Here is a 20,778-nt window from a genome sequence, read left to right on the forward strand (position 1 = left end):
TACAGTTTTTTCTCTTGAATCAGTCACCAGTGAGAGGATCTGTTCTCCTGATACTTAATAACTACTACATCAAAACTATATGAGACATTATAATAAGATTCAATTAACTGTCCCCCAGTGCCATCACCGCATAATTATTGACAAATATGACATTCTTGGTTGGAAAATCTAATGAAATACACTGACACCTGTCTGGTGTTTAAACTTGATTTAAAATGTTGAACTGATAAATAAGGAAACCCCTGATTTAAAGGTCCAGCTAAAATTAGCAACACAGAGCAACCACCAACTGCTAATTCAACAAAATGTTTTAGGGTTGTAGGTAGTGGCAGTGAACTGGATGGCATGTGGTCAAAAACCAAAATAAGTTTAAGATTGTTTACTTGAAGTTTGAGCGTGTAGGCTGACATTAAATGTGCTTAGTTACAACTATTACGCTAAATGAGCATTGACACACAACAAACATGTAAACTTTATGTCTGGCTAAAGCATATTTTGCCATATTTGGTACTGAGGTGATCCAAAAGTAAGGGAAAGTAATCAGGTTACATTACTTTAATATTGTGATACGTGTTTAAGGTTACTAAAAAAAATTTTAGTGGGTAAAAAGTCATTTTATTAGAATGTATTTTCTATATATTTTATTTATTTATTTACATGACATGTCTCTACTTGTCATGATTTGTGATTTGTCTTACATTAAATTCCATGAGCACCTTTTTTCTCTCTGTCCAATAGTGTCAGGCAAGTTGCTCAGGAAGTGTAATAAATTACCTTTTTGCATTACTCCTTTGAAAAGTAATACCATTACTTTACTTATGACTTGGTATCAAAAGTATTTAGTTGAATTTACTACTCTTTACATTGCTCTATTACTTTTGTGCCATTGGTAAACTTGTTGTGTTAAATGTTTACTGTTTCACTAAATTATAATTACCTGTAATTTCTGCTAAATTAAGTTCGTCAGAAAGACAGTATTCACATCGCCAGTTCAGCATTCACTGCGTTTATTTATAACCAGTGTGAGGGAAAGCAGTGGAAATGGTGACACCTGCTGGCAGAAACCAGCAGCTACAGCAGGAGCTGCAGAACATGAACGGTGATGAAAACAACTCCTTCAAAGTTGATTTCTGTGACAGAAAAGCTCCACAGGTTGACTTCACGTGTCTGTAATTTGAAAACTAGAAGGGTCACACATAAAACTGTAATAAACTGGAGGTCTCTTAACAAAAAAAAAAAAACATAATTTATGTTTTCATTTATATTATTTTCTTTTGTGTGCCTCTAATTGTTTTATATACAGGATTGATGAATAAAAGTTCTAAAAATCACTCAAATCATTCATTAATTTGTTCAGTTTTTATCCATTTATTTTATTATAAAGGGAGAAGCAGCTGGAATTGATAATAGTTACCATCTCATGCAATATCATCTGTTCTTCAGAGATCTGTGGAGATTAACTGCACAACGGCATCATCCCACAAGGTGGAGCTGCAATAGAAAGCAAAACAGAAACATCAATTTAATTATGTAATCGTTTCTTATTTCCTTTGGCTCAACTGTGTTGTACGATGTGTTAGTTTTTTATGCCGTAGTCATAAAAACAGTAAATTTACTTTTTAGAAACTTTTTAAGGGGTTTGTATTATTGTTGAGCGCAGCAATATTCACTTGAGAGGAAAACACGTTGTCTTTTTTTTATATGGAGACGTACAATTTATGTGGCACTTGGTGTTTAATTGTATGTATTAACGTAACCAGACCAGCTGCAGGTAGATTTCCCGTTATAAGATAAAATGTGTCATTTTCAGTTAATAATATAGGAGGCGCCTACATGAGCCCATAGTAAAACACAGAGGTTTTGAATTGAAAGCAAACTTATTCATGATGATGAGCAGTGTTGAATGTAATTATGACGCATGTAGTTGTAATTCATACCATTTTTCATTTATCACACGTGCTATAAGGTTATAGTTTTCTTCTGATACTGTATAATAGGACATTTACGAAGCTCGTACCGGCGCCGTGGCTTAGTTGGTTAAAGCGCCTGTCTAGTAAACAGGAGATCCTGGGTTCGAATCCCAGCGGTGCCTTTTCACCGAAAGGAAAGAGTTGAATATCAAAGATTCTGTGAAGACGTTACAGTCATTAATGAATAAATGAGAGAACTGTGCTGTAGGATTTCATTAACAGTCTAAGACAGCTCTGTGTTCAATACGTTGGGCACCACAGCCATTTGCTCTTTTGAGTTTTTAAAGGGATAGTTCACAGAGAAATTAAAATTCAGTCTTGATCTACTCACCCTCATGCTAACTAAAGGTTGGATTTAGTTTTTTAGTCCACAAAACACCCCCGACATGCCAGGCTGACTAAAAAAATGTTACTTATACCATGTTTTTACCCTGAATCTTCACTATAGACCCTCAGCTTGGAGCCACGTTCATGTGCACATGCACACTGTCTAAACTGAGTGTGTGTGTGTTGTGATGTTGTGCAAACAGTATGTTGGGTCTTTAGAAGACTTTTTTTTTATAAGTTTTTTATGTTTGAAAACTGTTCACCATTCGATTACATGTTTGAGAGATTCTGCAATAGTTTTCTTGTGAAACTCCAAGCAATGTTTTGCAGACTTACAAGATAATTTTTGGGTAGTCTCAGATAGCCAGACCTCCACAGCACTCAGCACTTATGTATAAATTGTGATTTTAGTGAACATCACAACCTAATACGACACAGGTGTTTGTGCTTAAGGTACTTTAGAAAAAAAAAAAGTTTCAGTTGACATTTTATTTTATTCTTTGAGGTAAAGAGAATGGTGAATATTTTGCCTTTATGAGCTGTCTGAAATGCATTTTACAAAAATGAAAGTTCAGTTTAATATTTAATGCTTAAATGGTCAACCGAGGTGATTCAGTTGCGTAAAATATTGATTATTTAGCCTGTTACTGTCTCCCTTGTCCCTTGTTATCCAGTCCTCTGGAGTAGGTAATTTTACAGCAAATTCTTGGTAATTTCCTGAAGCATTTGTGGCCACATTTCCACCTCATGACTTCTAAATTAAGATGGGAAAGTGCTAAAGTTCAGCTCTACAATGTTCTAAAACTTGTCACTTATGGTGCTGTGCTTAAAGACTCACTGGAGCAGTAAATACCTCCCATAAGGATGCAATTTTTACAAATGTGGGAATAAAACACAAGTAAGAGGGTACCGATAAACAAAAAGCACAACATCAAAATCTAAATTAAAAGTCCAACTAATCTTGATGAAATAGCATAAAGCAAAGAGTGTGCTATAGCCAGCAAAACAAAAAAAAGACAGAGCTAACTATAAATAGTAAAGAAGCAGCATCCTGGGCTTGCTACCAAGGTTTTGTACTGATACAGCACATAGATGCTGTTTAAAAGTATAACATAGCTGAGGAGGAATATATTAGACATGCTGCTAAACTACTGCTCTTTATTTTGGGCAATTTAGGCCTTTCAATTGGAAGATAAAACACAACATCAGCAGAGACAGATGGCGAAGAACATGCAAGAAAGATTCCTTGTCAGCATGTTGAACCCTAAGGCCACCAGGGTCCCATCTTTTCATTTTGAGTCACTGATATGATTCAAATGATTTACTCAGCCTGTAACAGGTGCTCTAACTGTGGCTTCATTCAAACAACAAGAAGAGGAGTGACGAAAAAATATTTTTAAGTAAGAAAATCCTTTTATGAAATAAAATAAAACAAAATAAAAAGTGCAGTACTCATGCAGAATGTTGCATTCCTTTATTTGATTATTATGACTGATGCATGCGTATGCAAACATTTATATAGTTAATATATAGCAAGCTGTTTTCAGTACAGCTCAGATAAATGTAATCATCTTGGTGTTTGGCAAATGCTTTGGGGCCATTTTACTTTATGGACTGTTTGGAACTATTTTTCAATTTATGATATTGTGTCAGGATTAATTAATTGTTTAATCACTTTGAGTCAATTTTTTCACCATTTCCTGATATTCCATGGACAAAACTAGGTCAATAGATTAATTGAGAAAATAATCAATTAATTAATCATTGATGAAAAATAATTGTTAGTTGCAGCCTTAAAACACTATATTGGGCTAAACAATTAATTTATGCCTATTTGTTTTTAATACCATTTTTGGATCATTTAATTAATTTATTTGTTGAGTAATTTCTGTCTTTACTTTTTTATTTTGTCAGTTAGGATAATCCATTAAACACTTAACTACAATACATTTAGTTTTATAACAGTTGTACATGTTGCATGTGAATTCATTTGTGCAAAGTGGTGCAAGGCTGCACGCGCTTCCAGCCTCAGACGCCAGAGGGAGCGCGTGTCATCTTTAGGTGGAGGTTAGTATTTGTGTGTGTGTGTGTGTGTGTGTGTGTGTGTGTGTGTGTGTGAGTGTATGTGTGTATGTGTGTATGTGTGAGTCAGAGAAAGAGAGGCTGCTGCTGCCACCGCCGAGCTGAGCTGGCCGCTCCTGCTGAGGGGAAGAGGAGGAAACATGAGCTCCAGGAAAGGTGCGTATTCCTCAGCCTCAGACTCCACCATGCCGCCGCTTTCCTGCTTTTATTTTGACATGAACGGCAGCAAAAGTTACACGTGCATGTAGCTTGCCGGAGCACGCTAAACGACGTTAAATGACCCGTGCCAGCCAGCTTTAGAGCCTGATGGTGTGTGTGTTTGTTCCTTCTCCCCCTCTCTCCCCGTCCCTCCGTCACCCTTCCCCGGATTTGGACGTCGGTCATGCCCGTGGATGAACGCGACCTCACCCCGACAGTGATGGCCATCCAGGCCAGGAAAAGGAGGCCGAAGGGGAAGAAAGACAGAGCGGGTCACAATCGGAGGTAAGCGGGGCGGCGGCGGTTGATGACTGCGCGACGTGGTGAGAGTGAAGTGTTTGTTTGCCGGGGTTTGGTTTGTTGGCAGCGGGCTCCGCTCCGTGTGACGCCCCGGCGCTGCTGCCGGTGCGTCGGCGGTGTAGACTGTGCGCACATATGGCGAGGGACGTGTATTTTCATCTCAGTGTGGGAAGTTGCCATTCACGTTAGAGGAGTCAGACTGGGTATCTGGACGATGGGCTCCCCACGGGTGCACACTTGACTCCCTGACGCCTGTTTCCAGCATCCACAGTTGCTCCTCAGCTTTAATTCTGCCTCTCAACTGATGGCCTCTTGATTGATTTTTGCACTGGGGGTTGCAATAGGAGCCCTGACAGCTCATTTCCTTGGCCCTCAGTGATGGTAGTGCCAGACGGATGAGGAGTAAAACACCTCCTTTTATCGCCTCTCACCTAGTGTTTGATTATGTAACTTTTCTTGCATTTATTTCCTGGTGAGTGCTTCTAGTTTTGTGATGGGAGATCATGATGCATTTCAGCGTGATTTCCCCGGCGTGAGTGCTTGGTTGCAGCGCAGTGGCTCTGTAAAGTGCATGCGAATTGGAGTGAGGAGAGAGGGGCTTTTACTTCATGGCATGATGCTATTGGAGCGACGTCACCGGCAGCCAAAGAAGGCATCAATTAGGTGCTACCAACGGTGCGACCACCTCAGGGGGCTGCTGGAATGTGCTGGAATCCCCCAAACACCTGCACACTGAAACACAGCATAACAGATGTGTGCAAGAAAGTCCACAGTTATTCTGGTATTCTGGTCTTCAAGCATAAAAACATCATGTCAGTGGTGAAATAATTCTACAAGCTGTTTTTTTTTCTCCAGAAGCAGCACTCTTGTAAATAAAAAATGAGTCCGGTGGTGGAAGCCCTGAGATTGGTGACATGTTGTGGATGTGGTCTTGCCTTTTGCCCAGTGAATGCTGGGATACATGCAGTAGGGGCTTAACTCTGATAAGGATTAGGCAGGCAGAGGAAATTAATGAGTCTAACAAAATGACCCTAAGATTATTTTTAAACGAAGTGGGGCTGCAACTAACAAATAATTTCATTATTGACTGATATGCTAATTGCTTACTTGATTCATAGGTGAATCATTTAATCTACAGAAAGCCAGAAAATAATCAGAAATGCATGTCAGTTTCTTTCAGTCTGAGGTAATGTCTTTAGTAGCTTTTTTGTCAGACCAAAACAGTCAGGAAACACAAAAATTTGATTTTTTTTATTGGGTAAAATAAGGAAAAGGCTTAAATTCTCACTTTTGAGAAATTGAAACCATCGTGTTGCTGCTTAAGTTTCAGTCAATCAACCAAAAAATCTCAGCTCTGTAATGAAGTAACACTCGCATAAGCTTGTACTCTAGATTTTTTTCACATGTTCAGAAAAATGACACTCTATCTGATTGAATGACTTGATGGACTGAATTTAAACTGCGCCTTAGATACTGACAGCTAATGAAATGATGAGATTTGGCAACATGTAATGCAGATTGATCTGGGCAGGGCTGTGACAGTATGGATTTTTTCTGACCACGGTGATTTACTGCGACTGCCCAAATAATTGCATTTTACTGGACTTAATTGAAGTAAGGGTAGTGTAGCTCCTTTAAGGAATAGGGGAGTACATAATGTATGTGCAGCATGCGAGTGAGGGTGATGGTGCTGCTAGTGGAGCAGAAACTTAGCAATAAGCTGTCAGTGTGGCAGTAAATGTACAGTACAGGTTACAGTGTGTCAGTTAATAAATGCTGCAGCTTCTCAAGATCAAGACAAGTCTTGTCTGTTGTTTCCCAACTGCTTGAAAACTGAAGGGGTTTAGCCCTGAAGTAAGCTGAGCAGGAAAAGCTAATGCTAATGCATCTGGCGTACAAGCTCTGATGCAATCATACTCTTTCAGAAGCTTTGTAATCCAACCTGTAAATGCAGCATCTTTTCAGAACAATAAAGCCAACACCAAATATCTTCTGAGGTTTTTTTTAGATTTTTTTTTCAGTGTTTTTGTCATTAGCATGTTCCTCACTTGTGTGACAACACTGATTTCAAACCCATTGCACAATGGAATAAGATGAGATGGGGAATAAAATGAGATGGAAAAAATTTGCTGTGATGAGGGCAGTGAGCCCTCATCACAGCACAGTAAAGTGCAGGGTGCAGAGCAGCATGTGAAAGATGTCTTGACCTGGAGTCAGACTTGCAACCTTTTTTTTAGTACAAAGCTACAGGCATTCTCGTTGCGGAGCTACATGTGTGTTTGGAAAGAAACGACAGTTGAAATTCATGTATTTATTGTCTAGTTGAATCTCAAAAGATTCTCATGACTGCAGCATCTTGGTTTCAGTCTTGCTGTCTCTTGATCTCGGTCATTCTCTCTCACACAGTGACAGATCTGTACAGTATCTCAGACATTCATCCATGCATTCATTCATCCATCCGTCCATTCATCCATCCCGGTTTTGAGACGCTTATCCAGGTCATGGTCACAGCAGCATCAGAGCAAGCAGACACACCCACTCAAACTTTCAAGCACACACACACACACACACACACACACACACACACACACACACACACACACACACACACACACACACACACACTCTGTCTTTCTCCCTGACAGTTGACCTCCCTAATACACACTTTCTCACTTTCATAGAGTTCATTCTTAAGGGTTGTGATCTGCTTTGATCTAGAGTCATGCCCAGTTTTCGGCTGAAGGGCTTCGCTGAGCTGCTGAGACGAGCTTTGTCTTCAGAAACCACTGCACACACACACATATACACACACACACACACACACACACTTCCACCACAAATAGGCATTCGCATTCAGAGCAATGTGTACTCAGGGAAAGAGGTTCAGTCAATGCATTTTGACTTTGATCTCTTGTGATTTTGAGATGATAAAACTCCCCATGTTTGAACTAGTTCGTTCAGACACACACATACACATAAATGCATGTAAATATATAGACAGTTCCCATCTTTGAAGTGCCTGTCTTTCCTCAGCCTCCTGACTGCATGACCTCTGACCTCACTCAGTCTGGCCAACAAATACAGGCTAACAAACACAGGCAGAGGAGAGATTTAACTAAAGCTTAGAGGGACGGATCATGGTATCTTGCTGAGGACTTACCAGGAGCACATGGGAGGGTTTGTGTGCATGAAGTTGCATGTGCACACTTGCATGTATGTCCCTTATATTAATATCAGTATCACATAGCAGACCCATGTAGGTGCTTTCACTTATTCCTCTTGAATAATCGTCCACTCAGGGTGCCGTTTGGCAGAGTCATGCTGGGCCTAATGTGAGTGCATTTCATTAGAGAGTCAATAGTAGAGACATGACAGGACTGACAACAAAAGGGACATTGCAATTCATGGTCAGTGCCTTAAACTGCTAGGCCACTAGTATAGATGCAACAAAACAAATCTCATCAGACAAAATATGCCTGTTGGAGGTGCACCGAGGGTGACTAGTCATTTAACTGCAATGCACTTTTTATAACAGCTTTTATTATCCAGACATGACATGTTTGGGTTTTTTTTAGGGGTTTTTTGTTCAAGAGCCAGCCAGACTGTGGTCTGAGTCACTCGTCGCACAGAAGTGGCGATTTTGCTGCACTTTCCAGAGATCAGTTATTGTTCAAAAAGCATGGCAAGTACAGCAGCTTGTTTTTGCTTTTTCTGTTGGTCAAGTGTGAATTCCTGTGGATATTAGGTCTTTTTTTGTGATGCATGCACAGCGTGCCTAGGGCACTGAGGTTAATTTGTTATGCTGTTTTTTAGCCACAGTAGTTTGCAAGCTCTGTTAGTTGGTCCACACTTTGGTCCAGGCTGAAAGATCTCAACATTTATTGAATGGATTACCATGAAAGTTTGTAAAGACTTTCATGATTTTTCATTTAACGCCATTATCAGGTCAGAATTTCAGTCTGCCTCATACTTTTGTGTGTGGTTTATGACCAAATACCTGCAAAAATAATGCTATTTCCTCTTCATGAATGCTAAATTGTAGTCAGATGATAGCCAGTGAGTTCTGCTATTGGGAAAATACAAACGTGGCTGCCCTCAGGTCTGCTGCTGCTAGCTTGATGGATACACCTCTGGGCTAAATGCTGCACGAAGGTACAACTAAACATCCATCCATCCATCCATTTTCTGTAACCGCTTATTCCCGAAGGGTCGTGGGGGGCTGGAGCCTATCCCAGCTGACATTGGGCGAGAGGCGGAGTACACCCTGGACAAGTCGCCAGTTCACAACTAAACATGACATTGTTTATTTTTCAAGAAGTTGAATGTCAACGTGGACACATGAAGCATTTATTAGAATGAACATTACATCTCTATGTCATGCTAACTTGCATGTTAGACAGATATTTAGTGGGCCGAGTACCCATAATCATGGTTAGATGAGCCAATGTAAACCATCTGTTTGCAGACGCACTCAACTGATGACACACTGACGGTTGTTTATTTACTGAATCTATTATGTGAAGATGATGGATCAGTCATCTTTTATTGTCACAACATTATCTCAGACACCATCGATCAGATGAGTCTGACAGCGACTGAGAGGATGAATATTAGTTTCAGGATTTTCTCAATTTCACTTTTTCACAGGTTTGAAAACAGCGTGACACGTTTGTTGTCGATTCACACGGAGGGAAGCTGCGTCGTCTGAGGGAGCACATGCTCGGTGTTGCCTTGACTTTTAAGATCATCAGCAGAAGCACTGGAGCAGTCACATGTCGGAGTTCAAACTGCATGAATTGCTGAGCAGAGCGTGTTCGTTGAAACTGATCTATTGGCCTTACAGCTACAAGTCTGGTCTTCAAAGCCCTTTTCCAGCTTTTATCATTTCTGTTCAATGTGCTGACCAAACACCACGTACCAGGCTGGAGCGATGCCAGCAACATTCAAAGACACCAGTTGTGATTTGTAAGCGCAGTTGTACTGTTGTTGTATTCTAAAATAACTGAGTATTGACTGTGTGTTTGTCTTTCTGTATAGATGTGCAGCATCTGTAGGTGGAGTAGTAGGAGATGCTTTGAACTTGGTTGTAGCCCAAAAGAAAAGTTCATACCAAGATCACTTTGATTCATCTCTTTTTCTCCTCCAACTTTTGCTTTTGTTGTCCTTTAAAGTTTAGGTCAGCGCTTACACATCATAAACAGACCTTATCACTTTATTTAATCTACAGACTTGTGTCCCTTTTGGTCTGTATTGCTGATCTGTTTTCCAGTATTGTACAATAATTGTGTGTGCATGTAAGAGAGACACAGTACTTCATTGGAACTGAGATGATTCCTGATAATGAGCCTACACTAAACTTGTTCTTACTCATCTCAACGGCTGTAATTCAAACAAAACCATTATTGCGCTGTATGATCCAAAAAGGTTGAGGGACTATAACTAAAGTTTGACATTTCCAAGTAAAGACTCCCTTTCTTGCAGCACACAGCTACTGATTAGTTTAATTATCAGTAAATCTGTCAAGCCTAGAGTGACTTCTTCAAATAGCTTGTTTTGGAGGTTTTGGACATGCAATGTCAACGTAAAAAAAAAAAAAAGAGAGAAGGAAAATTGGCAGTAAATATCATTATCAGGTTCCAAGTATTGATATCAGTATTGGCATCAAAAATCCAGTATAGGTTGAACTGTGTATGTGTGCACAGAATCAAACCTTCATTAAAATCAGTGAGTCTGTAGATACTCCACTCAGCTCAACTGTATTTTTATATAAATCTGTTTCAAAGGTTGCAGTGCATGTTAATGCCTGCATAAAGTTTTTTTTATCAAATCCATCAAAACAGAAATGAACCAGACCGGCTGATTTTTGTATTGTCTGTGACAGGGGTTTTCATGGACATGCTTGATATGTTCTTATGAGCTATATACCGTGAGTAGTCAGATTATGAGCACGATCCACCACGTCACTCTGATTTTACTGGGAAGTGTAACTAATACCAGCAAAACACTTTTCAAGTCGCTGCAGGAGCCGCACAAAACAAAAATACTCTTTTACTCTGACTGGTTTCGTTTAGTCACGGGTCATAGCTTTTACACTTTAATTTATTTTTCTCACTTTATCATCTCTCCCTTTATTGAGTTCGGCCTGTCACTTAAAATAAATGGACCATCATGCCATTTGTTGTGCAAGTTGTCATAGAAACACTGGCTGTGTGACTCTAGTAGACCAGGAGCAATAACAACAGAGTGAATCCTAGGCACCATGATTACAGGCACAGCAATGCTGCAGTAGTTTGGAGCAGAGTGGAGTCGGTACCTGTGTAATGACTGCAAAATAATAATAATAATAAAATAAGACAATAATTATAACAGTTTTATGTACTTGCAGCCCTTTCATTGACCTTTAACCTGTTGTAGGTTCTCCATCACTGCAAATGCATCTTCTGGTGTAAGTCGAAGAGTCCAACCTTGATAAACGATCAAATGTTTGATGTCCCTTGTTGAATACAGATTGTAAATGTGTCTGCGCTTCATATTTGCAAGCTCATAGCAAGTTCCACTGGCTGAGGCTTTGATGTGAGTCTCCTCCAAGATTAAAATAAATGAATTTGGATCAGCATACCAAAACATGCTGGGGCTGTGAGTGTGATAAAAAGCGACACCAGTATAATAGCATTCATTAGTCATAACTTTGCCAGGCATAGCACCAGTGAGTCTAAATGCTAATACTCTTCTTGGGATGTATATCTGTCAGCTTGCAGTGCCTGTCGTAGCACTATAGACCTTTCTGCATGAAATGAGCTGACTCTAACCTGACTAATGGTCCCGCACATTGCACTGTAAACTGCATTGATTTTCTCCGTGGGGTTCGCCCAGCCAGTACATGGTCTTTGACTGAAGATGAGAGCAGGCAGCCGGCTGGAACACTGAGCGGAGATGAGACGGGGAGGGTGTATTTACTGGTATCATCAGGCAGAAGGCTGAAACCGGAGTCCATTGAGATAGAAATAACTTGTCAATGTTTTTACTTTTAATATTTAATTAACTGAAGCAAGTATATAATATGTACCTCAGGAAGAGGACATTTTCAACATACAGATGTCTACATCGTGGTCCCCTGTGTTCATAAATTGCTGATATTTTTGAAAAATAATTCCATTCCTTAATAGACCATATTAGTGCCGATGTTATGATTATATCACGGTGTTAGCTGGAGGCAAAAGAAAGGAAAAACTGTAGCCATGAATCACCTCAGAGTTGTAGGACACACAACCAAGAGAAGATTGTTGTATTGCTGGGTGCAGGGATCAAAGCAGTAATCAAATTGGGGTATTATCACATATCAGCTGCCACTGTTCATAAAAAAAACATTTAAACAAGATAAGATGTAAAAACAAAACGAAACAAAACAAAATGTACTCTGTACTGTAACTTCCTTATTAAACCAAAAAACACAATCGATCACTGACAGAATTCAAGGTTCTCTCTTTTACCAAGCTAAGACAAGCTTTAACTGCCTTGTTAACTTTGTAGAACACACAGCAACAAAATAAAACTCACCAAAACTGTCTTGGTCAGTGTTTCCACTGTTAGACCAATCACCAACTCTGGTTTGGTTGAAATAAACCCTTAATTCACTGTGTTAGAAAATAGTCTGGCTCTATAGTGTGTTTCCTCTTGGCTCTACTTTAAATCTGTTGTAAATCTGGTATAAATCTAACTCCTTTCTCTCTATTGGAAATAATCCAATCACCCAAGTCTCATTCACAAGCTTCCTTGGAGTCCTGATTGATGAATCTCTAAACTGTAAGATTCATATTCAGTTTGTTTGTCATAAAATGTGCAAATCCATTGGCATCATCTGCAAATGTAGTTGTTTGGTTCATCAGAAGTGTTTATGAGCTCTTTATTGTATCTTAATTTATCCCTGCCTCATACATTGCAGTATCATTTAGGGAGCTAATCTTATCCCACCCACCCACATGCATAAGCTTTATGTTTTGCAAAAAAAAAGGTTTTGCAGAATTGCCACATTTAGCAGTGAGATTTACTACTCAGTCCCTCTCTTCAAACAGCTCAATATTCTCTCATTTTTTTAACAGAAATAAATATCAAAATTTAGTTTATAAAATTTCACATTGGCCTGCTGCACTATATATGCCTTGTAAATTATTTTTCCAACTGGTTACTCCTCCTGCTATGATGCAGTTATATCCAAATCACAGACTCGGTCTCTTACTTACAGACTTAGGATCTCTCTGATGAACCAAACTATAAAAACTGAAAATACTCTCACTGCATTATTTTATTTATTTATGCTTTTGCTGTAATGTTGCTTAGTTTATGTTTGTTCTTTGGTCCTATGGTTGCTTGTTGGCTTACCTTTGTGGAGTACATTTATTTTGCATTTGCTTATGTGTACTGCTTATTGAGGTGAGGTTCCTTCTATAAGCCTTTAGCGTTTTTATTCTTAAATCTCACCCACACAATTTGCTTCTTTTCTTTGTCTTGTTGGTGTCCTGTTTTATTGTGCAAATGAATGAATAAATAAAAATAAAGTTTTGCAAATCTAGGATAACTATCTAGACATGAACCTAAGCTTCAAGGACACCGCTGATTCTCCATATTCAGAGAGTCCATCTAGGCTACAATTTGCTGCAATTTATTTATGTTTTGTTTGATATGTGAATATATTGCTAGTACCGTTTATTCAAAACATCGGGAAATTTGCTTTCTAGCCCAGCTTTAGATGAGAAGATCAACACCACTCTCATTATTGGTCTGCAGCTGATTAACTTAGCTTAGCATAAAGACTGGAAACATGGAAAGCAGGTAGCTTAGCTCTGTCTGAATGTGACAGAATCCAGCTGTCATCACCGCTGTGGCTCTTTAACAGCACACAACCACCCGTGTCAAACTCCTGTTCTTAGACAGTGTTTGGGTGTGGTAGCCAAACATTTGATTATGATAGTTTTTAGTCGTGCTTAAGATCAGTCTGCTGCTAAGATAAATGCTCCTTTATTGATTAGCAGTAGTGGTAAACGAAAGGTTCCCTGTTAATGAATTGAATTGATTCTCTGGGGAGCTGGAGAGTCCACCAGCTACTGCTGCTGTGGGTGAACACCAGTGGCCTTGTCTTTTTGGCCAGATGTCCTAGTTTAAGGAATGAGCCACGGTAGATTGATGACCAGTATGTAATGTAATGTAAAGACGTGAGGAAGAGCTCAGAGATTTGATCTGTGGCAAGCAGATTTGTACTGCTCAATAGTGCTTCCTTCATCAATACTGCAGGCTGGCTGGATGATGCTGATGGCGAGTGCTGAGAGCAGAGCATGTGAGCTGCATGTAGACGAAAAACGGGGAGAGAGAAACAGTGAGAGGCATGCTGAAAGCTAGAGAGGTGGAGCAAAAGATAAAGAGAGAGAATAAGAGGGAGGAGGACTGAGAGGGTGAAAAAGAGAGAGTCTGCCTGTGTGAGCGTGTGTCTGGTCGACCAGTAGCAACAGGATGGAGAGAGTGAGTAAGGAAAGTGGAGAGAGGGAATTAGAAGATGCCACAGGGCAGCTGAAGGCAGGAAATGAGGGTTTGTAAAAACTGCTGCGTTGGACACATGGGGAAAGCACATAGGTCGCTGAATGGCAGGCGGCTGAATGTCGAGGCAGAGTGGAAAGATCAAAATGCACGTTTACATACAGATGTACATAACCCACACAGGCTGTAACAGGTCTATGTTTGGTTGGTATCTATCCAGAGTCAGAGTCACAACCTTTGAAATGTGTCATTACAAGTCAGACCTGCAGGGCAACAATTTATAAGCAGCTCGATACAAGGGCAGGGACCAGAGAAAGAGTCACGTTTGTGTTTTTTCAGCTCGCTGTTAAGGCCGTGGAGGAGCCATCCACACCCGCCGTCAAGAGTGTGAGGTGAGACCAATTTTATGTCAGCCTGCAGTGCTCGACTCTGCACACACAGCTGAGCAGAATTAATGACATGCTACCTAAGGGTGGGTGATTGGACAAATATATCGGCTATTAGCTGCACCCATTTTGGGGGGGGGCGTTGCCAGGTGTTTATATGTCCACGGACTGGTGTTGTCAAAAATATCAATACATTTCAATACTAAATATTTGAAAGGTTTTTAATACTCATTTTCCTCAGTATTGATACACCAGTACCAGCTATTGTAGTATTGTATCAAAGTCTGTGACTCCAATATCTTGACAACACTACTATAAACAGATTTTATCGCTATATTGCATCATAACCATGCAAGATGCAGCCATGAAACTTCACAAGTGTGTAGCTGAGATAAAAATGGAGGCAGTGTTTGACGTTAGGTGGGTGGGGTCCAAGCAAGGGCGGAAGTAGCAGGGTAAGAGGTGGGGAAGTAAGGGTGCCACTCTGCAGCCCTGGCCCACATTATTTTTAAATCTTTATTTATTCAGGGGAGTTTCACTTAGAGGAAGCCTCCTTTTTTTTGCAGGAACGCCCTGATCACATTTTGCACAGTTATACACTTTCACACAGCTGCCCAGTGTAACCACAGTCTGATCTGCTGGTGTGAGCAGCTCCACTAGAGCAGTACCTCTGCATAGTCATATCGGTGCAGGGTCAGTGCATAATCCACACAGTAGCTCAAAAATTCACAATATCAGTGCCTGTATTGATAATTTGTGAATATTTCACCTCTAAAATTGACATCCGAATTGGTCACAAAAACCCTTCAGGCCCCAGTTGACATGACTTATGTATTGGCAAACAATTGTCTTTTTACACATCCAATAGCTTTGGAGCAACATGATCATTAAGATGAAGTCTTGTTTCTGGTCACTTGACGAATGTAACTCCAATATTCGTTCTCCTTTTAGCTCTGTTTTTGTCTCCCGTCTCCCGAGGGAAATAACTGACTCTTAAGCTTCTAAATGCTTCACTGTGTCGCCAGCTAGTCTCAAACTTTGTCTTTGTCTGCCATTTAAAGCTGGATGTACCGTACACTGAGTTTATCAGACTTTTTTACTGAAAACAGCAGCCTTCTGCTGCTGGAAATGGGGCTGAAGTGATGAGAGCAGCGAGCCTGAACAAAAACAGTTCAGCTGTGGGATGTGAAACCAAAAGAATTTGCTAAATGATGCTAAAATGGTTTGAGCTGCAGGGAACTGCAGAGTCGGGTGATAGTTCTGTGTGGGTTCTTCACTCTCACCAACACCTTTCAAAGTATATAGTCATTTAAAGGAGAAGTCTGCAATATATTTAATGTATTTCATCATTAAATGACCATTATTTGCCATCAGAGATTAAGATGAAATAATCACCTCTCTGATAACAAAGCTAGAGCAACAGTGTGCTCCTTTGAAATGTCTGTTCTGGGCTGGAATGACTGTTTAAGTTTGTCCAGTTCACATTAATTAGAAGTCACATTAATGCTGAATATTGGCTGAGATGATATATTGAGCAATATGTTCATGGAGTCTGGAAGGCAGAGAGTCACTGAACTCCAACTTCAGAGTGTGGACTTTTGTTTTCAGGATAGCGGGTTTAACTTGACATTGACAGACAATTGACTGTTATGAACAGCTGATCAGCTTACACCGGAGCACTCGTCCTCGCTTGTTATTGTCAAATTATAATCTTGCGCTCCTGCCACATTCCTGCAGCCTGCCTAAGCTGTCTGGGGAGGAGGAGGGGGTGGGGAAACAAATCACTTCAACCATAGACGGCATATTAAACAGGATTTCAACCTTTTTAATATACAGTCTATTGCTCCAGCTCACTATTTGGACTGTAATACTCATTTTTGGGTGCACATGTGTTACATATTGCTCCTTTAATCCATTGTTAATTGAAACACATTGATTCATGCAACTTTAATGAGAGGGGAAGCTGTTTAATGCAGCGGCCTAAACAAAGTATTTTGATGATGTGTATAAATAAAATGTGTACATCTAACTGCACGTAGGCGACAGTGTTGTTGTCAATATTTCTGACTCTCTTTATCTATAACCCTACAGTCTTATAATAAAATATCCCAAACAGGAATAGAACTGAAACTTATGGACATAGACTCATTCTGTCAGAAAGATCGGCTATGCCTCTCACAGATCATTCATTGTTATATACTGAATTGTAATATGATATTCGCTGCTTCCTCTGTGGTGTCTGAGTGGGAATGATTTCCTCCCTGGTGGCTGCAGTGCCAGTATTATTGCTGGCTGGCTGTCTAATTGAATATAGTATAGAAGTAGGCCACTCCAGTAGGTGTTTAAGTTGGAACTCCTGAAGAGAAGCTCCCGATTTAAACTCACCTTTTCAACAGCCATTAGTCGCTTTTGTGAGCCACCAGGTTGCCTCTGGCCTGGAGCATTTAATAGGCTAAAAGTGAGTGGTTGTTCTTTTTAGCTCTGACAGCCAGGCAACTTATCAAGCTCCTTAATTTGCTCGCCTAGTGGCTCATTTTAGGGTGGATTTTTCCGTTGGATTTAGCTCCTCTTTTTCAAACTAGATGTTTGCCTGACTAGGAGAGTTTTGAGCTTGTTAAGGATTTTCCTGCCGCTTTCCCAGGACGTTCGCCAGGAAAGCACAAGATCTGGGCAAATCTACAGAGTCGATCAGAGTGCATGAGGAGACAGAACAAGAGTGAATTAAATGGAGGGATTCTCCCATGTTCAGACTGTGTGTGGTCCAAATAGGATTTGTTCAGTGAGGGACACGAAGCAAGGATCTGCTCCTCTCATGCGATGCCTCTCTGAAGTGTGGTCCAGTTCTGCAGTTGCAGGCCAGTGGGTCATCATGGGAGGAGGAAGGGAAGACATTAATAGGGCATGTAATTCTGAGAGGGCAGGAGCTTTTCACAGTCGGGGAGGCTCAACACCAGACAGGCACCCTCTACTGCCACCTTCTGGCCAGTTGGGAGGGAGGAATTGTGCTCATGAAGTTGCATTTCTATGCAATTTCTTGCTATTTTGTTCTGCAATTTTCAAATTACTTCTGCATTTTTTACCCTCAGTTTTTTTCTTTTGCTGCACCCTTCCTAAATTTTTAATCTGGCTAGATTTTTATACATTTTCCACTCACAAAATAAGCAGAACGATCATGTAAACAAGCTTTAAAAGTGGCACCTCTTCATGTAAAGTCTCAAATGACTCCTTTATTATAAACCTCTATTCACCTTATCAAAAGACAGTGTGTTTTACGTTTTCACACTAGTGCTAGTGTAGAGGACAGAAACTGGGGTGGCCCTGGCAGCTTTATTTCCTCATTTAATAAGTATGAAGTGTTGCTTTTTGAGAATTGCTCCTCCTAAAAGTGTTATGCACTTAATTGAAATGCCAAGCCAGCATACTTGCTCTTACACCACCCAAAGCACAGTTATCCTTTGACGAATTATCTGAGCTCTTATTAACGGTTCAGTGCACTTAATGTATGACAGAATTGTACTTGTGGGTTATTTCAACATACATGTTGATGTTGTAACATACTCTATGGCTTTGGAAGTGAATAATCTTTCAAATTCTTTGGCGTTCATTGAACTCTTAAAGTGACAGGTCACCCAAAAATCAAAAATGTATATTTGTCTTCTTACCTGTAGTGCTATTTATGCATCTAGGTAGTTTTGGTGTGAATTTTCGAGTTTTGGAAATATTGGCCATAAAGATATCCACCTTCCTTATTTGAAAAACCCACCAGCAACGTCTTTTTTCAGAAATCATGACCCAGTTATCACAGTGCAATCTACTGGATCTACTTTCTGTCCACTAGAAAGAAAATAGTTCCTACATTAAACTGCTCTCAACAAGGTCTGTGGATTATCTTGAGTAACTGGGTCATGATTTGACAAAAGAGACAATGGTTTTGAATTTTTTCAAATGTATTTTTTGACACTTAGGCAGATAGGCAGATATCTAACAGATATCAACGGCCTGTATCTCCAAAACTCAGCAGCTCACACTAAAATAATCTATATGGAGAAATAGCACTACATGTTATTGTCTAGAAGAAACATACAGTGGAGGTGGAAATATGTTTTTTAGTTGTATCTGCAGATGTTTCTTTCAGGTTGCATATGGCCACTATGACCTCCATAAAGTAGATGCAGCAGCTTTTTAGCCTGAGAGTCAAATAAGTTCATCAGATGAGCTGCCGCTAGTAGATTATTGCTGCGAGTGCACGATTATATTTGATTATGAATTTGCAGCTCAGCATTTTTGAACAACTTCCTGCTGCTCTCATCTGGATTTGGCAGCTGGACAGTGAAAGGACACTTTTTAGAGAGTTTTTAGTCACTGATCAACCTCATACTGTAAAAGTGAGCAGGATATCCCCAGTGGAAGTCACACCTTTCCTGCTGAGTTTGTACAAAGTCCTGAAAAGTTTGAAAATTCCTTTATTTTGACAGTTCTGATTTCCAGTTCAGGAATGTGCCTGAATTCGGTTGATCACCTTCAAAAATGATTGATTTTTAATATAATCTGGAGTTTCATCTATACAATTGCTCAAATAACAAAAATATTTTAATATTTAAAGTGAAACAACCACCTCATATTTGTTTGTCTCCTGGTGAAATTAGCAAGTATTAAGTAAAAGAAATCAAAGTTAATATGAACAGCTGGTAAAATAAACAAACTTAAAATATACATTGATTGCTGTGGGGATAAAGGAATTTTGCAAACATTATTTGAAATGTTTAGGTACCTTGAAAGTGGGGCTGCAACTAACAGTTATTTTCATTGTTGATTAATCTGTCTATTACTTTCTAGATTAATTAAGTTGTTCTGTGGTACATAAAATGATGAAAAATGTTGATCAGTGTTTCCTAAAGCACAAGGTGACACCAAATGTCTTGCTTTGCCCACAACAAAGATCTTCAGTTTACTGTCACAGAGCACTAAAGAAAGTATTCACATGTAAGAAGCTGGTATATAATTAAGCAATTTATAATCAAAGTAGTTGGCTATAAATAGTTTCAGCTCTATTTAAAGTGCTTGAATTTTACTTTTAAAAAGCTGTGCAGACGCTGCTGCTGTCTCTGATCATTTTTGCACATTGTTGCTGTCCGGTGAAAGCCTCGTTTCATGAGCAGCCATGTTTTAATCTTTGTGCCAATGTACTTTTAAGATGATCCAGTGGCTTTGTTGTTTGGCTTAGGATGAAGGAGAATGAACTCAACTCAAGAAGCAGACGTCTGTTCTTCGGTTTTGTCAAAAAATTAAACGTCAACAAATTTGGAGATAAGTGGTTTTCGGTGATGATGTTCTTGTCTCTGTTGACACTATCTGGTTACACCCTGTGCACCAGTGCAAAGTGTGATCCTGCTGATTATTTTATGTCCATTTTTAAAAATAATCCAGCTCCTCCCACGGCTTCGTAGCGCTTGTTTAATAGCTTTTGCAAAACGTGAACTACAGCCATTGATTTAAAGTAATTGCCCCCTTTAGAAATAGGAAAAGTTAAACACAAACCCAAAACCCCCATGGAAAACTCAGATACAGTCTCGGTTAAAAGAAACTGCAGAAAGCCTGTGATGATGAGATACCAAGATGCTGCTCATGTCGTCATTGCGGTTTAGTGAATCAGAGTGAAACGCACTTAAACATTTCCCCAGTTTACTCACCGGTAATCACAGATAATATGATGAATGCAGACACAGGTACAGCGGGGCAGAATCAATACTCATTCCTATGGTATTGGATTGCTTGTGTCAGCTGTAATCACTGCTCCTCATGCTTGCAATCTTAGCCAGAAGGTATTTGTTTGTCCCTGTATCTGAACAGCACACTAACCCAGATCTCTGGAGAGTGTGTATATACTCTTTGTGTATGTGTGTGTCCTTCACAGTCCATGCATCAGCTTTATTCTATCAAGGCTGCTGCTGCCATTGTAAACATTGAGTAATTGGCCATGCTGAGCA

General features: G+C 39.8%; 1 protein-coding gene and 1 non-coding gene across 5 annotated transcripts in view; both read left to right on the forward strand.

The window, feature by feature from the left end:
* The first annotated feature begins 2,018 nt into the window (after positions 1–2,018).
* trnat-agu (transfer RNA threonine (anticodon AGU)) lies at positions 2,019–2,092 on the forward strand. Its single transcript has one exon. It is a non-coding gene; the product is annotated as a tRNA-Thr (tRNA).
* A 2,352-nt stretch (positions 2,093–4,444) lies between these two features.
* Positions 4,445–20,778, forward strand: part of srpk2 (SRSF protein kinase 2) — a 94,925-nt gene continuing 78,591 nt past the window's right edge. For all 4 annotated transcript variants that reach the window (XM_084733751.1, XM_084733750.1, XM_084733754.1 and 1 more), the window contains exons 1-2: positions 4,445–4,535; positions 4,796–4,862. In XM_084733751.1, coding sequence (XP_084589877.1) covers positions 4,520–4,535; positions 4,796–4,862 — 83 coding nt within the window. In that variant the 5' untranslated portion in view covers positions 4,445–4,519. The remainder of the gene's footprint in view (positions 4,536–4,795; positions 4,863–20,778) is intronic.

Source organism: Lutjanus erythropterus, chromosome 13 (assembly GCF_056507025.1).
Source record: "Lutjanus erythropterus isolate fLutEry1 chromosome 13, fLutEry1.hap2, whole genome shotgun sequence".
In the NCBI taxonomy this organism is placed as follows: Eukaryota; Metazoa; Chordata; class Actinopteri; order Lutjaniformes; family Lutjanidae; genus Lutjanus; species Lutjanus erythropterus.